This window comes from Phaethon aethereus (genome assembly GCF_964289735.1).
Source record: "Phaethon aethereus genome assembly, chromosome: 14".
Classification (NCBI taxonomy): Eukaryota; Metazoa; Chordata; class Aves; order Phaethontiformes; family Phaethontidae; genus Phaethon; species Phaethon aethereus.
Window position 1 is genome coordinate 17,265,298 of NC_138590.1, and position 20,773 is coordinate 17,286,070.

A 20,773-nucleotide genomic window follows, 5' to 3' on the forward strand; every position below is an offset into this window, starting at 1 on the left:
TAAAACCATCTTTGCTGTGCCTGTATGATAAAAACACACAGGATGACATTTCTTTACTTCAAAGTTTATACAGAGATACCCAAAACTAAGGGGAATGATGACTTCTGTTCAGTGTTACCAACCCAAAGTGCTAATACTGGCTGACTACAAAACCTTAGTCAGCATAAGCCAACTCTCTCACCAATACTAATTGAGCATTAAGATGACAGTATCTAAAAACATTTACATTTAACTGAGCAGCTGACAACTCGCAGGTTCTTGGGGACTTTTTACAAATGCCTCAGTGCACACAGAAGATAGCTTGCTCTGCATCCTAAGTCAGAAGATTAACAGTGCTTAAGATTTCAAGGGAAACTAGAGCCACTATCATCACTGACTGCAGTCCAATGATTTTTTTTATGCTAGCAGTGTCTAGGAAACGCAAGCTCTGAGTCATGTAGGCCAAAATACTGAATTTGGCAAGTTAAATGGAACCAGCCTTTCCATAATACCAAGTACTTAGTTCAGGAAAGCTAACTGGAAAAGCTTGATTTAGTGCACTGACTTGACACTCCAATCACCAACGTCCTCTGATCAGAGTACTTACAGTAAAAGTCATTTCCCAAGTTTTCCTAACTTCTATGAAACAGTTTTTCTAGAAAAGTCTGATTTCTTGGGATGGTGTCAAGAGAATGTAGCCAGGTCCACGGCCACAACAGGGCAGGGAGCACTCCTGGACAAGAAAGGCAGATCTCTCTTGGCACAGGGTATAGGACACCCATTTAATTACTTTAAATGCCAGTGAGATATTTGCCTCTTATGTAGCAGTGAACAGCAGTAGCCTCTGACTCAACAAGAAATGCAAGCTGGAGTGGGGGCTGAAGAGCTGTGTTTTGCCCAATGCTTTTTTTTCTTCTGATAAAAAATATAAATGAACAATTTCACAGGTTACTTTGGCTACTCAGAGAGTAATTATCAACTGTTACTGTACCTCTAAATTCCCCAGAAAGACTAGTAAGATTAACACAACCTCTTCAATTCTATGAAATTATTTAAAACTTTTAATAACCAAGATTTATTTTTCATTTGTTTTTTACTTATATAGAAAGCTATTAATACAAGTCTATATATAAAGTTGCTGGAAAGCCAACAAGACACTGCAACACTTAATTCGAGATGCTACTTACAAATTAGACTGTATCATCTAGGTAACACCATCATAGTAAATACTCGGGAACTTTACACAGCAGTCATTTATTTGGAAGGAAAAACATCAAAACAGTATTAGGAGATATAAAAAAAATAAAAAATACTTCCTGAGCGATTGGATCCTCCTTAGCACAGTGCAGCTGCACGTTCAGAGGAAAAAAGCTGAGAAGATGAGAGAACTTCAGAGTATTACTGCAAGGTGGCAGCCTGCTAGCCAAATTAAATCCCAAACCAGGAAACACAGACAGGTATCAACACTTTTGTTTGTTTTATACTAAATAATTTGTCCTTGCTGTAGTTCTTATATGGACACCCCTGTGGAACAGGGATTCAGTATTTTTGTACTCATCCTGCCAAAAGAGAGGTTTCTTTTAATCTGTGCATATCATCAACTACTATTTCAACCTCTATTTCTGTAGAATCTTGGCAAAAAAAAAGTTTTCTTCCCCTCAATCTTAAAAAGTAAGGCTCATAGACAGTAAGAGAGCAGCTCACTAAGCTCCTCCTAAATTTACATTTTATTTGCAACAGTACTTGAGTTTCAAGAGATATCGGAACAGCCTTCATTTCAATGACAAGGCTATCGGTCATCAGTTTAAAGCTCTACACATTCAAATATGACGACAGTTGTTTAAAAACATTATGGTCAGCCACAAGGGTTAAAAAAAAAAAGAAAACCCCCAACCAACCCCAACACAATAACCAGAGTGTTGCTGAAGTCTTACAGATATACTTTTTTTTGTACTACTGATTTAAGTATTTTTTTTAAATACCAACAAACCTGTGCTGTTTTGTCTGGCTGCACTCTACAAGAAAAAAGAACACTTAAGTTAATTAAATAATTTAGTCTCTGCTCCTGAGAGCACTTGCAGCTTTTCCATTGCCAAAAAGCTATAGAAAAGTTCTTTTAAAATTACAAGAGCACATTTGTATGAGGAGGAATATGTACATGGTGAGGCACCAGCATCGAGAGTTACACGAAGTCATAAATCAACCCTTGTAAACAAATATTTGAGAGTACTGAATTGTAGATAAAGGAAATCAGAAAAAATCTATGGGTTTTTTTTTTGTTTTGTTTATTGAAATATGAGCAGCAGTATGCAAAAAATATCTTTAAAAACATAACATAGCAAAACCTAATAATTTTGAAATTAACAAAATAAAAAGATGTTTAGAGTTAAATGAAAAAACTCATTGCTAGAACTGTGTTTCCTACAATGTAAACAAAAGCATAAAGGTTATGCTTGCGACAAACACAGAAGCAGGTTTATGGAGCAGCACAATAAAGCAACATTATGTTGTAATCTGATGGTTTGGTCTATTGATCTGAATTCAGAATGGGTTACCTTCCTAAACAGAAACTTCATAACTACAAAAAAAGGTAGTCACATGTTTGTCTTTTTTAGAAAATGTTTTGTGGTTTTTTGTTTGGGTTTTTTTTGTTCACCCCTAAAAACCATCACTAGCAACACTTTGGGCAACTTAAACAATATCCTGAAAAAAATTATTATTTCAAACTAGGGAGAAAGCCTGACACATTTTAATGTTCTCCAGATTTACACTGCAAGAGTATCTGCCCAAGAATTGACAACTTCCACACTGTAACACTGTGGGGGAAAAAAATCATAGCCTCAAGGAAACCCCAAAATAGTTCCAATATTTTAAACAATTCTATACCGCATCGTAACATGGGCTGTTTCATCATTCTTTTGGCTAATGTGCTGTTCTGTCAGATTTGTCTCTCATCGGTCAGTCATACTAGAAAGTTTTATTTTGGTCCTATAGATACTATAACCCAATGTCATCCCCTCACGTACAACTACTTCATGCCTAATGCAATTAAATGAACATAATACTTACACAAGGCACTGGATTGACTGCCAGCAAGACTGAAGTCCTCAAAGGAGGAATACCCAAGCTACTATCTTATCTTAGTGACTATAAAAGCAAACCCAGAAAGAACTTCAGTATAGGCTTGTTCTAGGTTCTTTGCTGGTATTGCCAAAGCCGTTAGTTAATGCTGTGGTTGGTGCAAAGTAGAAAGATGCCCAAACAGAAGAAAATACTTACACTACAAAAGCCAAAACACTTTTCACTGAAGAGTAACATTCAGTCTAAGCTGGGCTATATTGGAAAGGCTCCATCTTCCACTATCACACTACTGGCTGATTCAATTTCTCCATCCCTCCATCTACATCAAGAAGTGACTTATACACAAGTATGCTGCAATAGTAGCAGCACTCTCTGCTATCGCTATATTTAAAACGTCGTTAGGGTCAAACAGTTCTCATCCAATCCCTCTGTGCACTGATATCTGATCAGCAGCACAGCGAAACTAAACATGATTAGAAACACCATGAACCAGTAGCATGTAAAATTTGCTAACTAGAAAGCTCTCAAAAAGTCCTACTTAAAAGGAAAAGTAGAACATTGACACATCTTACTGGGTCTGCTCCTGCAAGCCTACCCTGGCAAAATCAGCAGTCGCAAGGATATCCCCAGCACTGCATATATTACAGTTCAAGAATATGTACACAAGCAGAAAGACACCAGAGTACTTTAGTACTTAATGACAGCATCAGAAGTGGGTTAACTGGATATTATTGCAGAAATTATGGTTCAGTGCATGGGTAGCCAATCTAACCACAATACTAGCACTAAGCACCAGCTCTGGCTCATGAACACCCACTTCAGCACCCATTCTTGAGTCATCCAGTTGGCCACATCTAAACATACAAGTGAACAGAGATGAAGCCAGGTGAAAAACATTTTGGATAAAGTAAAATCTTGTACCTACAACTGAGATCTTTCCTTAATCCAATGTGCCATGACATTTATTACAAAAACTACTCAAGAAAAAAAAATCCTGTAGTGTCAAATATACATATTCAGTAACTCGAATCCGACTTTGCATCTTACTCCAAAAGAACCATCTGTGGGTTGCAGTTCCAAAGAATGAAAGAGAAGACCCCAGAGGTGAGTGGCAAATAATGTTATTCCTCTTCTCCTGAAGATGCACTTGTTTGTTTTTAAACACACTTGAGAAACTGCTTAAAAAAAAGCCCAAAACAAAAAAAACCAAAACACCAAGTAATATAGAAATTCCTGTACAAGAGAACATTAGGGTTCTGCAGAAGTGTTACAGTTTATTCCTTTAAGGCATTTCATAAGAAACATTTTAATGACACGTAAACAATTTTATTCCTTTAAGATCATTTGTTACTTAGGTACCATATGATGCACGATTTCCACATTTGAGCAGAAACTGTCATTCCACAGAAGACACAAGAACTTGTGTAAGCAATCAATGTCTCAGGATTGCAGTTATTAACTGCAACACATCTTTCAATAAGTATTTGCATTTTAGAGTTTTCAGCTTCTCCCCCAAACACTGAACCCTTTTCTGAAGAGGTGTTCAGGAAAGAGGAAAAGGAGGGTGAGATGTTAAAAAATACAATAGGTCTTTTTCTGCATGCAAAGAAATTTTGTATATAATTCACTTCTAATTCGCTTAGAATATTTCTTTCAGCCTCTTTTTATTATTTAAAGGGGAAAAATATGCATACGTTGTTTAACTGATTTCTTTTAGTGTTTAGTACAGTGTTTATATTCTCTACTGAGCAATACAACAGCACAGGCAACAGGATTCCTTACACGTAAGAGAGAAATTTCATCATCATATTAATGCAGTCCTTCAATCCCATAAAGCTGCCAGCTACAGTTACAAGTCTTCTGATTGAACACCTGACATCACGGACAAGATCAAGACCACTGTTTCATGTAGGCTACAAAGAAGTGATTACTTTTGGTCATTACCAACAGGTCTGTATTAAATTACATGAACTGGAAGTAAAAGCTTCTGCATTCAGTTGCTAACTTGCTAAGCCACTCACAGTCTTCAAACAGACTCAAACTCATACTGAAAGTGAATTAAATACAGTGTAATCACTAATACTGCGTAATGTCTACTGAGAGATTAAAAAGGCCTAAGACAGATCAATTCCAGACAGGTAAAATAAACAGCTAAAACACCAAAAAGAAAACAAAAAACTTATTCCTTCCAAAAAGTAGTAAGCACTGCCATTTACAAATAGTAGTGTTTATGTTAAAATAGAGACGGGTACCTAAAAAGAAATAGCCTTAGCAACCAAATCCAAACGGCATGAGTGTAAATCAAAGCAAAACAAGAATTACTACTCCAGAAACGTGCAAGATGTTTACCTTGTATCAATTACTATTTAAAACGGTGGTTAAAAGAGATATTACAAAACTGAAGTGGGAAAAGGCTAAGAACTGCTATTCTGCATTATATACAGTGTGTTTATGACAGCATTTTCCAATAGACAATACAAGTGTTTTTACACCACTCCAATATTTGTAAAAAGTACATTTCGTGTGTACACTTAAAAAAATCACATTGTTCAATCTGAGGCAAATTAGCCATAATAAAATTTTGCTTATGACAGATGTCAACCTTAAGATGTTAAACAACTACACTAAAGATACAGCTTGCAAGCTGGAGCTGCACATGTTCAAACAGTTTCATAAACATTAAAAAAAAACCCCAAACTATGATATGTATTTATTTTCTGAAGTCAGTCTTCATAATTCTTGTCCCTACAGGACAAAAAGAAAAAAAAAATTTCCAGTTAAGACATAAGCCTGTTTAAGTTCTACTCAAAGAAGGGGAAAAGTGTTCTGAATTTTTCAATAGACTGTTTTTCCCTTAGGGCTCAACTGTCATTTAAGCATCACAAGAACAAATTGAAATGTAAAACTGATTAGCTATACACAATGGAATTGGTCACAAAGGGATTTAAAAAAAAAAGTTAAACCATAAGATCCATTCTCCATATAGCTCACAGTATCCACACTGGAAGTTTCTCTAGAATTAGAATAAGTTCGCTAAAAATAACGCTGAAGATAGAATTTCAGCACTATGAAACAGATGAGATGGGATTAAGAGGAGAACCCATTTGTGTAAGTACTTTATCCAGCCATTGGAGGGGCCCATGAAGATGAATTTCTATCCAGCATGGGGTGCTCGTGACGTCTTGTCGGTGATATTCAGCTCCCCAGCCCTATAAAAATGAACAAAGTGTTATCAGTCTTTTGGACAAGATGCAAGAAAAAAAAAACCCACCCCAAAACCTGGAATGCCCAAGTCTAGACTCCATGCTAAATCTGAAACAGACAGCATCTTCATGTTGATGATGTTGAGAAAACATTACTGGGATAAAAACAGCACAGTTTGACTTTATAAATCCAAATAATGTCTTTTTTCCATAACCTATTAAAAAAATAATATATTTGAAAGAGTTACAATTTTTCTGCAATCACTTATGCTCTTCTGCACTCACAATCTTTTAGTGGTTTTGTAGTTCACTTTGTTCCTTCAAATTTAGCACCTATAATTCAAATACCGCTTAATAAAATTATAGCAACCACAATGATTAAATCCCTGTCCTGAATACTGAAGTAACTAAATGCATAGCCGACATTCAGTACAGCAATCCATGCTTTTCTTTTCTTGCATCGACTTCCCTCTCCCTAGATTAACTGTTTTCAACATTACTTATCACTGAAAAGAACCACATCAGGTCAGAATAGCTTTGCTACATTCTTAGAGTGCTAATGTAACGACTGCTGAATACCCAAATCCACAATAAATTTGAATGCCCCCCAAACAATTTGTTTACCTTCACAAAACTCATTCGAATGGTGCACATTTTGGTGAGCTCATATACTGCTTCAAATCCATGATTGACAGACTGAGCTAAAAGCTGAGCAAACTCCTGATTGTTAAAAATTTTCAGACTGCATCCGCTAGGAATCTTGCATACAGTTGTTGGATGAAAGCCATGGTGGTAGTTGCAGTTCCTGCTCTGTACAAATATGCTGCTATCACTTAAACACTCAGCATAGACTTCCCCACCAACATAGTAGAGATGAACTCCTTGAAAACAAAGACAGAAATGTTTCAGATTACTTTATTTTCCCCCCAATATAGTACTTCATACAATCCCCTTGGAATCAGAGACAAAGTAAATTTTCTGTTTGAGGAACTTTCCAGAAAAGCTCTTTTTTTGCCCGCACTATAACATACTTTCTCATTTCAAAATACAGTACGTTTCATTACACATCAGCCACTAGATGTCCTTCTCTCTTCAGTTGCAGAATAAAATGAAAAAACTGCTTCCAACACATCAACAGTCATTTCAATCTACTTTCCTGGAGAACTTATGTGGCTTTTAAAACTCCAGTTTATAGAACTGGTAGCTTCTCCATATGGCAATTCCAACAGAAATATAAGTGTCCTCGGAGAATGGGCAGTGACAGACATGAATGAGAAAGTATATCCCTAATCTACTCTGATTTTCAATGTATTTTATCAAGCAAAAGGAGAGGTAAGTCCAATTTAATTGCACAACTTAAATACCATCAGGCTTTACAGATTTTAAGATCAAAGCCCCTAGATTTATCACATCTGCCTGGATTCAGCTATGCACATAAGTGCTTCCCTCCCTTTATGTTCTGAAGCCTATGTAACACTATTACTGACTAAAAATTAATATATAAAAGCTGAGCACAGATTCTTACTGCTACTTCAGCTGAGATACTCGCCTTCCTTCTCCCAGATGATCTCCCTTTCCCCCACCCACCACTCTTATATGGTTGGGATGCAGTTCAGCTTAAGTCTTCCTTGCAAAACCCTGAGAATCCACTGCAGACTATCCCGTGGTTTGCCAGATGAGGCTGCAGCAAGTCAAGAGATGCAAGTTAATCTTTCAGACAGCAGCAACTGTTGTGAACATTGCTAGAGCCACTTGGGACTAACATAGGATGAAGGTTACACAGAGGAACCATTGGATTCACCAACTATAAGCATCTATCAGAAAATCCGGGGTGGGCAAGAATGCATTTTCACAACCCTAGTCATTTAAAAAGACAGAGACCACCTCTTGCTAGCTAAGTTCTTTTGGGTAAAAGACCTTCCGAAAGATCTCTGAAAAGGCGAGCTGGGTAATATAACAGTTCGAGAAGAACATAGATACTTCAAAAATCATCCAATGCACAATGAGAAGTCACTTGCACTTGTAATGCAATACTTCTACAGAAAAAAGCAAATAGGATATGGTAGTTTTAAGGAGGCAAAAACACAAGACCTTCCAAACAAAAGCCATAAATAAATCGTATTTTATGCCAAAACAATCTTAATTGTTCTCAGAACTCTTACCATAAAGCAAAGTTTCAGTTTAATAATTAGTATTACAGACGTAGACATTTTAAAGCTCATTGTAGCCAATACTATTCTACAACATGATGCTGGAATCTTGTTACATTTCTGACCTCAGGCAGGTGCACAGGATTTCTCTGTCAATACCATCAAAAGGGGTAAGCCAAAAGAAAAGAACCTGACAAACCACCTGCACCCCAGAAATCAGTTGTTTCGCTTTATAAAATTAAATTTTCTCAGACAACAGCATTGCAGAGCCAAGTTTCCAACAGATACTAATATAACTCATCACCTCCAGATTATGTGCAAAATTGTGATGTATTTATAGTGGTTTCCAATTAAAAGACTGTTAAGGGACAGGATGGGTCCTGAAGATACACTATTACACAGAACAGTGACTTTCAAACAAAAGTGAAGCAACTGTACCAGATGATCTTAAGTGTTAAAAAGGCCTCAGCTATGTGCCATAGAAACAGGGTTGTCTTCTCAGGACTGACTTAGTCACAAAAAATGAGATATTCAGAAAAGGAGTACTACATTTTAAGATAATCAGAGCACATTCCATCAAAGATGTAAACTGTGCATCTACATGTGCTATCAGCCAAACAGTACGGGAAAACTAGAAGATCTTGCAAAACCTGCTGTCTCCAGGAATCCCTCCCACACACATACACACCCCATGGATTCACTCAGACAAATGAGCCCTTGCAGTTTTGCATTAGCACTTCAAAGTCCTGCTGCCAACTCATGCAAGATATTTGAACATACTGTAGACAGCAGCATAATACCTTGCATGAACAACAAAATAAAAAAATCTTTGATATATTGTAAAGTGGTATGAATACTTTAATTTAAGAAGCACAGATAACATAGAATACCAGAAGTTCTGCAATACGTTTTTTGGTTCTGAAACACAAAACTCTACATACAGAATGCCATTAAACGTAACAAACAAGCCCCTATGACAATCTAGTTTGGTAAGGAAATCTTTTAAACTAGTCACGAAGAAAAACACACGCAATTCCTAGACGAATTAGAATCAAACTATGCCTAAGTAAGTCATCTTCAGATACTGGAGAAGTAGATAATATATCACAGATTACTTCTACTATTCTTATCTGAGAATAACCATTGTTGCACTATACAAAAGTTGAAATCAAAACGAGGACTTAGCTTCTTAATCATGTGTAACACAACCAAGCTTTACCTTTTCCAATATGTCGTCTAGTGTTCTCAATTGTTGAGTTGCGATTAACATTTGAGAGCAAACCTAAGCAGAACCGGTTTTTATTATTGGAGGGATCTGTAAACCCATCTACTAAGACACTTGTAGACGATGCATGAAAAGCTTCCCCAACACGATTATTTAATTCGTAATACACAATTGAACACCAGTGTTTGGGTTCTTCATAGGCAACAGGCTGAACATCTGAAAATAAGCAAAATGGAAATACCAGTTTAGATAAATGTTAAAATACTAAATCTAAAACTGTAAAGCAGGCCTTCCAAAGTATCAACAGATAACTAAAAGCCTAGTCAGCAGTTACAATGGGCAAAAACAGTCCTGATTAAGATCTTAATGATTTCTATTTCATGCATTTTAGCTAGTCCATTGATGTTAATAATTATTTTCCTATTTTAAACCTGATATTAAACAAAAAAAACCCTACACACACACACACAAAAAAAAGATGACTGACATCAGGTTAAATATGATTCTTCTGTCCTCTTAAAAAAATTGTTCTAATAGATATTTTGGGACTCAATTTTCAGAACATTTGTGCACATACAATTCCAACAGCAGGCAAAGGTAGCAGAAAAGACTAATTCTCAGAAATGAAAAAAGTTCAACTTGTCATAAGCCATAATATGCACCTGAGGCTTTATAAGTAAGAGATGCAAATAAGCAAGGCAAGTTTTATTTCTCAATTCTTTTTGTTACAGCCCCAGTTTGCCTTGGAGAACTGCTTCCACTTATCAACAAGGTTTACTGTGCCTTTGAAGTTATTTGCTCAATTTGGTCATGAGTTGTAAGAAGCCAAACTATGTTAATTTTACACCATACTATGCCACTTACCTCTGGTAGAAATATTTGGCATGATTTGAGGGATCATCGTATTGCTTGTGTCCATAGACTGAGAATTATCCTGCCCCATTTGATCATCAGGGGGCATATATGCAGGAGGTGGAGTATCAGCTACATATATGAAATAAGAACAATGAACCACAATAAACCTCAGCAATTCAGAATATTCATTCCTTCTATGGTTGTAAACACACAAAAATACTCTTGAACAAGAGATGTTAAAACATTTGGACCCACTTTTGAAGTAACCAGAAGATAACCCAGCCAGCTGTCTTTACAGTAATCTCCTTCAATAGTTGGATTCTTACCTATGGGACTAATAACAAGATTGGACACTTGAGGAAAACTTAGAGAAGTGTTTTTTTCTTTTTGCCTTTTTTCTTTACCAATTGTACTCCTGCAACTGGACAAGATGACTATAGTTCCTACTCCCGCCCCTCCCCCAAACATTAGCTTTCTTGCCTACCCTCTTCTCCATGTTCAAAAAGAAAGAAGTAGTAGAAGAAATAACTTTGTTTCCCATAGCATAACAAATCCTAAGCCAGTTATTTTTTTGCTGCTTTTGTAGGTTGAGTTCATTACAGAAGTGCGGATCTCCGCATACTTCCATTCCGCACAGCAGTCAGCAAACCAACACACTGTTATCTGCCGTTTATAAGTTCTTTAGTCTATGAACTTCTTGGCTTTATAAACCACACAAACTCAATAAGGCTTCTTTCCTTCGCCCTAATTAATTGTTGTTTCTTCCCTATTTTCACCCAAATTGATTAAGTTCCTATCAAAAAATTTGCTCTATTTTTTTCCAGTTAAATACCACACGTAAGTGTCTTTGAATAAAGACAGACACCAATAAACTTCTTGCTCAGCCTCTTACATCTACTTTCTTTTCATTGCTAGATATTCTCCTAAAGTATGTATCAGTTATTCTACATTGAATCTGTGCAAAATAACTTACCACTATAGTAGCCGTCACAAAAAAAATTCAGAAAAATAAAACTATAACAACTAACTCTGACCAATGACAAAACTAGGAAGAAAAACCCCTAAAATGCAAATAGAAAAGTAATTTATTGCAAGCATCACAAATTCCTGAGGTAATAAGTCACAAGAGCATGTGACGTTTCAATAATTTTTATCAAGTTGACATTTAGGCTCTACTTACCCGGTAGCTGAAATGGACTAGATGGTCCAGAGCTAGCTGGGGAGCTTGGGTAAGTGCTGCTGGCTGGAGAAGGTGGATAGGGACTGTTTGGCGAAATGGAAAATGGAGTGCTGTTGGGTTGCTGGAAAGAATCTGGAAATGTCGCGTTGTGTGGCATATGTGGTTCATTGTGACTTAGGTTCCTGAACTGAACTAGTAGACTGTGCTGTGGATTGAATTCACTATGTCTAGGCACTAACACTGGAGGTAGAACTGAAAAAAACCAAAAACCAGGGAAACTTAGATTAAAAACTGAGATAGAAGGAAAGGGATACAAATAATGTGCTCATCATGAAAATTTCAACAGTAGCTGGAGTGGAAAGAGGAGTAGGAGATTCATTCATCATGCCTTTACCCCATCCTCTGTCCTTCATTTGTTTACATTACACTTCATGGAAGACTCGAACTTTACACTCACAAAAATCGGAGCAGAAACGCACTTATATTTCATGCAACTGGAAGCAGACATTTTTAAAAAAAAACAACACAAAAAACCAATCCACAAAGCACTGATTTAGAAGTGCAAAGCTCACTGTATGTGTATATTATCAAATCAGGAAAACTGGAAATACAGTCTATATTACTATAGTCAAACTATATAGTTACATATAGTCCTTTTCACTGAAGACAAACAAAATCTATACTATCATATAAAACTCCAGCTTAGCAATCGCTGTAACTTTTAAATTCAAGAGTGCTGGAGTCTGGAATTCAAGTGCTACAGTAGAGCACTTGAGCACTGCAGCCAGTTGCAGTAGAGTTACAACCATTTTGTGGAACAGCGGAAGCAACTTTTCACTATACTTTCCAGAGCAACATAATTCATCTCTCCCACTCGTAACCACAATCCTCCTCACCTTCTCCCATGGCAACATGCCTTAACAGCAGACTTGCTACCTGACACAAATTTGGTACATACCACTGTCTAACTGATCATCACTCTTGGTTCTGTTCAGCTCTGCTGCCTGCTAATGGGAAATAAGTGGGGAACACTGCACCCTAGAATTTTTTTTTTTTTTTTCAATCTCCTCAATTCATGTCACTCACTGATGAAATATTAAGCCCCTGAAAGAAAGCTACGAACCTCCTTGCACGGACTGAGATTTTTAAACAAGTTTCTCAAAGAAAATGAAGTCTTTTGATTATTTTTCTCCTATTTTCTTATAAATGAGGACTTTGCCACTAACTTTAAGGTGGAGCAGGCTTAAGAGATTTGTGGCAAAAGTATGATTGACAACAAAGAAAAAAAGCTAGTACGGAACAGACAACACACCTCCCCAAAAACCCACCAGAAAAGTACGCTCCAGAACATTCATCTTACGAACTCCCCCATACACCAAATGTAATTTATTATATAGTACTGGAGGAGGAGGAGGGAGGGAAGAAGGGTGGTTCCTGAAGATTCTGTTCAGTTTTTAGACAGCCATGTTCAAACGTACCTGGGCTCTCCACCCTCTTATAGTGGTATGGATTGATGCAGACTTCCTTCTGTTTAGATCCAAAAGGAAATTCACAAATATCCAATGGCTTGAGCTCGTGATGGCTTTGTAGATCAGGCCAACGCCAAACACGACAGTAAATTACGTGGGGAAGGCCTTTCCTGTGAGAAACTTGAAGTCGTCCATCTAAAGAGCGAGGGATAGTAACACACTTGCTGGGCTGTCCTGGACTGCTCAAGGCTTTCTCCAGTTCTTCCATAGCACCTTTTTTCTTTTTCAGCTTTTTTACCAAAGCATCAACAGCTTTTTCTGCCCATTTTTCCTCTTCATCTCCTTGTTTCCAGCCCAACAGACGCTTTACAGCTGGGCTAGTAAAGGAGAACAAACTGGCCATTGACGTCATTTGACACAAGTCTTCAAAAGGTTTGTTGGGTTTTGTCGATTGGGTTTTTTTTGGTTTTGGTTGTTTTTTTGTTTTTGTTTTTGTTTTTTTTTCAAATATATGTCAGTGTATACCAAAAGCAGTTATTGCCACTGATGAGCTGTATTATTTCTCGGAGGCTGACAAATGAACATATAGACGTCAGTGATGAAGTCTTCACATCAAAAATAATGATTGATTCCTCCAATTTAGTTCTATTAAAAAGATAAGTTAAAAAGCAATTAGTAAACAAGTAAAGAATGTGGTAAAACAAAAAGGCAGATATTAAAAGAATGCCTGTTTCAACCCTAGCCATCGCACCTGATTTTATTTCAAAGCAAAATCCCAGAAGTACTAGGGCCACATCCCAAAGCTAAATAAAGTAAAACATGATCAGAGTTCCCAGTTCTTGCATTACTGACTAGTGGGGAAAAGGACAATCAAGGGACCAAAGGGACAGCATGGTTTCTGTTAATAATGTTCCTTAAATCCATGCGTTTGTCAGAAGACAGGCTTGGGGAATATGATTTAAAACTGGTATTATATCCCTATCACAGTGCTTCAACAAAAGGCTTGCTATGAAGAAACAGGGAAGAGGCACAGCAGAACCAGTAGTTCCACAGCCAGTACTGCACCGAAGTACTCAGCTTCCCAAATGGATCTTTATTTCCCAAAAGGAGAAAATACTAAAGAATCTACTTGTTCTTGAGCTCTAATTAGATGTTTTTGAGAAGTATTTAAAAAATGAGGAAGAAACTGTAGATAACTAAAAGAAAACAAAAAACAATTAAAAGAGAAACCCAGTAAAAACCTCAAACCAACCCCTCCCCAGCCACTCAGAAAGGTGGTCAACCTTCTCAGCTGTGGCTATTTTTATGCTGCACTTCCTTGTATCTTTTAAGAAGAATATCTGAAGCACTGATATTTTTAGCCTTTGGCCAAAAAAAAAAAAAAAAAGTTTTCTTTTCCCCAGAAAAAGAGGGGGGGGAAAAGGCATGGTGGAATAAGTATTAGAAGTGTGACCTTTACTACAAACTGCCCCAAAAGGAGAGGAGCAGAACAACACTGTGCAACTCGAACTGTGCTCATGAATGGTGGTGTTTTCCACCACTCACCAGCTCTAATGCAAATCCTCCCCCCCCAATTTCAGGAGTAACGATGACAAGAGGAAATGATGTGCTGTGGCAACGAACTGATAAGAACTTGTAAAATCCCTTGTGAATACTAAATAAGCAAGTATAGACAATGAGCAGCTGGCAAAAAGCAAGAGCAGAGCTAAGAGAAAGGATGTCAATAACAAAAGATGCTTCCTTTCTTGCTACAGAGACTGCCAAACAACATTGTCTCTCAGCTTTTGATAAACCGTGGTGAATTAGAACACCTAACATACCCTGAGACACCAAATCTGCACATAAGAGGAAAAAAAGGGGGGGCAAGATTTAAGTACCTCTGTGCTGCTTCTCTTAAATGGCTACCTTTAATCAAGGGGAACCTTTTTCCTCCCATCTTTGATTAACTAAAAGTCATCTGATAAGGCTTTTCCAAGTGCCTAGGCATATTTACAAGCTCACTCAGCCCCACATGGATGGGTACCTTCCTAACACAGAAACTATATAATAAGCATCACCAACCAAAGATACAGCAAGTATCCCTAGACAAAGCATTTATAATGTCCCACATGTAATCATCCCAGATTTTCTACTGGGGAGGTGGAAGGTGAGGAAAGCAGGGAACAGACCAAGGACACTTGGCCACAATGAAGAGTGTAAGTTTAAAAACTATAAACACCCTTTACAGGAAAACTTCTACTTATTTCACACAGTAGCTTAATCCCATTGGTACTTCTCTGATTACTCAGCTTTGTTTCAATAACATGGAAAAAAACTGGGAAAAGCAAAACAAACAGAAAAACTGTTTGAGGAGCCTTCTTCCTAAATCCTCATAAAACCAAAGTGAAAAAAGAGAAATTAAAAGAACAAAAGTCTCTCACTGCTTCAGTAAGTCCTTAGAAGAGGGTATTGCAAAAAGAAAAGAAAAAAACCAATTATGTATCACCGTCCTTCTTCAGAAGTAAGGACATGTCTTTAAGTATAAATTTAGTTCCCCAGAACTATTACACAAGAACCTTTGCACCCTTCAAAGTAACAGGAAATACATAAAGGGAGATAAACTTGGCCAAGAACACAAGACTAAATTTATTCTTTTACTGAGGATAAAAGTTTAGCATTCTAAAAAGTAAAAGCTGTTTACAGTAGCAATTAACTTACTTCCAAGCCTTGCGTACATTCAATAGTTGTAAGATATCACCAGTTGCTCACACCCCTAAAAAAGGAAATGAACCCACCTAGAGTCTCAGACTAGCAAGACGACAATTAAAAAGTTCTATTTCTGTTTCTCAGCTATGCTTTCAAAGAATCTTAAGAATCATCAAGGCAGAACATACACTAGACATTCCTATAGTTAAGTCGAGCTCAGAAGAGATTTCAAGAAATGCCACTTGGCTGTTGCCACTATGATCTGTTCCATTACAGCTCTCCTATCTATATCATGCAATCCAGTGTACAGATCTATGAATCTATTCTATGATCATACATAATTTTTAGGGGTTTTTTAGTATTTTGACCAGAGTAACATGGAGCAACTAGGAATGCAATTTTACCGGTTGTGTATCATTTCAACATCATTTACCCACAAGTATGCTCATGGAATAAACAAGCTAACTAAAAGCGAAGAAAGGTGGAACAGTTCTACTAAAACGATGCTTTGCAGTAACTAGTATTTGTAAGGCAAGTGTCAAGAGAATTTTGATAAATGACTCTGTCCTACAAACTATGATTTTAGAAATAATCTGCTTGGAGTAAGTAACATAATTAGCTCTAAAAACTTTACATTAGTCTGAATACCTATCTACAAAAGCGAAACCTAGTAGAACAAGTATTCCAGAAGCATCATAACAGATTTGATCAAAACTGTTTCAACTTCTTTAAAAGAGTTTCCATATACACGCTTGTACTATAACCACTGAAAAATGAGACTGTTGAAGTTCAAAACTTTAACAGCATTTACTGTAAATCCATTCTGGCCACCCATGACGCTTTCAAGACTCTTCTGCTGAAGTGTATTTTAACTTGTTCAAGAACAGCAAGGGCAAAAAAGAAACCCTGCAACAAAGTGATAGGCTTTGAGAGGCACAAATGACAGTCAATTTATCTCATTATAGCTTTTCAGAAGTTCATTCGGGAAGGCAAACATACTGAAATTTTACAGCTTTTGCATTTTCTTAAAAAAACAAGGTAGTATTAAAAAGCTTCATGAATTATTTGTAGACTAAAAGTGCTCCCTTCTAAGGTCACAAAGCAGTAGGTTCAGGCATTTACATAGAAACCAGTTTCATGTAGAAACTGCAACTCGTGCAGGGGTTTAAAGTTTCTGAATGAGTGGCATAAACCACATTTAGAACAGTTACTTGCATGTGATGTAATTTCAGCATCTAATTTTTGAAAGGTTTCTAAGTAATCATGACATCTGCTAGGAACAGCTTCACCAGATCATCCATATTTACAACCAATTTCTTCCAAAGCTTTAGAAATGCACTTTATGAGCTGTGATTGCAGTACAATGGCGCATGACTAAGATTTGAGCACAGAAACAAATGCTTTAACAAGTCACATTTTCATTCATAGCATTGCACAAATTACTCTTATTGTTGCACCTCTAGACTCAGCTGGTAACAACTTCCACAGGGGAAAAAAGCTTTCTTAAATTTCCTTAAGAGGCAGAGCGTCTATTATGCATTACCTTGTTTTAGTAAATCACTTCTCAACTGAGCTACAAGAGATCATCGGCTGCAAAACGTGTTATTACATTTTTAAAAACACAGTTACAAACACTCTTTAAAGAGTTAGTGTGATGCATTGCATGGGGTAGCATGAGGGGGCTTTTAATGGCTGAATATAAAAGGAAGTAATCGCTGTACCAAAATGCATGCATTATTTATACATTTAAAGTTCTTGTTAACGACTACAGCAACTGGACGGAAACTAGTTGTGTGAACAGGTCCATTGTTTGAACCCCTTCTTAATACCTCATCAAGGAAGCTAGATAGAAACAAAGTTGGTTAACAGCAGAACTCACAAATTACATTTCATTTGTGTAGATGGGAGAAGTAGACTCCCTTTCATCTACCATCACAAACACTAAGCAACTCAACCACTTTTTGGTTCCTCTTCTGAAATTTTCTTAGCCTACTGTATTAAACTGACAAGTTTAGCAGATTAATTTGGTTTGCTATCAAGGAATCGTCTCCTGGATAAAAGGGCCTGAGCAGGACTCACAGCAGAACAGGTGAATATAAAATTACATACAGTTTATTTTAATGAAATGTACTTTTAACACAATATGTTCTGCCATCAATACCAAACTAATTTCCCACCTGTAAAATCTAAATTTAAAGTACCATTGACCAAGCAACCCATCACCCCAAGCAGCATGGCAGTAAACAATGCTTTTCACCAGCATGAGAACAAAACGAGTAGCAACTACATGTTCCTCATCTTTTCCTACCGCCAATACTATGCTTGTATTGCAAACGTACAAGCACTATTCTTCTCCTGCTTAATTTGCTTGTTTGCAAATTAAGAAAGCTTCCTGTAACATCATACCCAATCTGAAGCAAGGAACTTCACTCCTCATGATTAGAACCTGCTTTGAGACTCAATTTCTTAATATAAACAAACCACCACTTATAACCAGCTACACAATTGGTAGTTCATTAGAGCTGCTTCAGACTTGCAGTTAAAACTGTTTTCCTGTCAGCTCTTATGCCTAACTTTACTGCCCCTTCAAACTTTGAAATAGTCAAATATTCTGGCTCCATACACATTAACACATTACACCTTCATACAAAAAGTGCAGAAACTCAGTTACAGTATATTACGATATATTCAATTATCACTATTTTCTTTTCAAACTACCTAAAAGTACAACCTCACACATCAATTTCAGCTGGTTTTATTAAGGTCCTTCTTTCCTTATAAATTTCCTGACAGGAATTGTGCAAGATTGTGCTTGGCTTTTATTATCATTTTCCCAAGTCTACATCTTACATTGTAGCCTAGCACAGGGTCCCATGTAATGGCATTAGAGCTTTTTCTTGAGGACAAATACAGAAGAAACATTGGCTCCATAGTTTTTCCATGCATATCAAGAATAAAATAAATCCTAAAGTGACACAGTGGTTAAAGAATTTGACCAATAAACTTGAAGGGCCTACATATACCCTACCATTGCCCTAGACTTTCCACAAAAAAAATTCTTTCAATTATCCTGTGCAACATCTTACTCAGAGAATATCATCAATGATTTAACTCATCTTTTTTTTCCCCCTCCTCCCCTTAGGGGTAAGTAAGGATGAAAGGAGATTTTATGAATGATATCAAAAAGGAACTTGTGGTATTTTCATCAGAACTGGGCTTGTATATCCAAATGCACATCCAGTTTGACCAAAAGCTATGATAAATGCTTTTATACCAGCACTAGATTTCTTTGCTTCAAACGTGCCTTGTAAGGCAATATATTCTGACTTGTAATACATGTAAACAAGAACAAAAAAGAATTGTCCAATATCTTTAGAAATTTTACTAACCATGACTGCTCTCCAGACAAAAAATGGATTGACAACTTCAGACATGGCTTTCTCACACAATACTTGGTTCTTTTCATTTCCACATCTGTACATCATCTAACACACCTTAAAAAAACCTGAAGCATATAACTGTCAGCTGAGAAGTATTTAACTAGCACTCTCTTAAAAGAAACATAACAAAAGTCTCTGAGGCCAAGCACAAGCAGCAAGTGACGCATCGTACGTGGAAGAACTGGTATCATAAAAGCCATATAGCTCAGATTGCAAAAGTGATGCTTCTGTTTTTTAACTAAAGTCTTCTCAAAAATCACCATTTAAAAAAAATACAAGTGATAATGATTTATATCACAAAAGAGGTCCAGTCAGAAAGAGTTCACTAACAGAGCTCCACTGCGTTTCAAAAGCACCCTCACTTCCAACTGATGCCAAGAAAACCTCAGAGAAAGCGTAACCAAAGAACAGAAAGTTTTGAATTTGTTCTGCATCATGGCAAAACTCAAGTTAAACTGTGATACAGGGAAGGGGAAAGGGAGGAAGAAAAACCAAAAACTTCCCAAGCCTAAAAAAAGTTAGTATCCATTTCTTAAGGCATCCACTTAGAACACAAAAATCCAACGCTCACATGGCCCTGGTGTCTGCAGCTACTCTAATTACTGAGCAATTAGCTTTTCTACAAGTTCTCAAAAACTACAAATTCCATCCTAGAACCAAAATCTGTCTTCCTTAAGTGTTTAGTCAGAACTGAGCACTTTCTCACACTTTATTTCAGCTAACTGGCACTTCCCAACAGAAGTATTATGCTGAAAAATGCCATCATCAACAGTAGTCAGCACACCTGGAAGTCAGCCTTGAAACTGCCTCGGATTTTTAAGGTTATTTAAGATCTACTCTAACCACAGCAGAGAACTACAAGCTAGTGTGCATTTCCTAATTAAAATTACATAGAACATCACTAAATTTCACTAAACATGAAAACAAAAGTCTATGCCTCCTTGGTAGGTTGTTGGACATGGACAAGCAAGTGGGTGATTAGGAATGACCTCAATACTACACCTGGAGAGAAAAAAAAAGAGAAAGTAAAGGACATCCTCATACTTTTCACAAGCTCTAAAGTACGTTAAAAAAATTAACAAACTGGACAAAGCCTTCCAAAAATTTAGCTACTTGTATACAAGACCTTCATTAAAGAATAAGACCCTAAATACCACCGCTAAAAATGTGAACTGGCAACAAAAAGTATAACCTGAAAGCAGGGACTGTACAGACTTGCACAAAGCTTTAAAAGAAGGGAAGAAAAATAAAGATGTATATGTGTGTGTGTATACACTTCCACTCTGACTGAATTGCATTAAGACTGTGACAAGTTTACAAAAGCTTTGGATTTGGAGGGAACACTGACAATAGTAATTCAGCAAGCTTTTTTCCCCCCCCTTCCACAGAATGAATGAATGGCAAAGTATTCTAAATTTGTCAGTTTGTGACATCCACTGACCCAGAATTCAGAGACACTACCTCATAGTTGGTGGATCAGTAGCAGCGATTCTGACAAAGATCCTC

The 20,773-nt window shown here is 36.9% G+C and overlaps 1 protein-coding gene across 4 annotated transcripts; it reads right to left on the reverse strand.

The window, feature by feature from the left end:
• Positions 1-4,979: 4,979 nt before the first annotated feature.
• SMAD5 (SMAD family member 5) lies at positions 4,980-14,784 on the reverse strand. Of its 4 annotated transcripts, none has more exons than XM_082006132.1 (6): positions 13,152-14,784; positions 11,674-11,925; positions 10,503-10,622; positions 9,633-9,854; positions 6,888-7,144; positions 4,980-6,269 (listed from the first exon to the last, which is right to left on the reverse strand). In XM_082006132.1, exons 1-6 carry the CDS (start codon positions 13,552-13,554, stop codon positions 6,126-6,128), a joined length of 1,398 nt encoding a protein of 465 aa, XP_081862258.1. In that variant the 5' UTR covers positions 13,555-14,784; the 3' UTR covers positions 4,980-6,125. The 4 variants fall into 4 exon arrangements, with proteins under 4 accessions (XP_081862258.1, XP_081862257.1, XP_081862259.1 ...); XM_082006131.1 differs by having other exon boundaries at positions 11,674-11,964; positions 13,134-14,784; XM_082006133.1 differs by lacking the exon at positions 10,503-10,622.
• Positions 14,785-20,773: the final 5,989 nt, after the last annotated feature.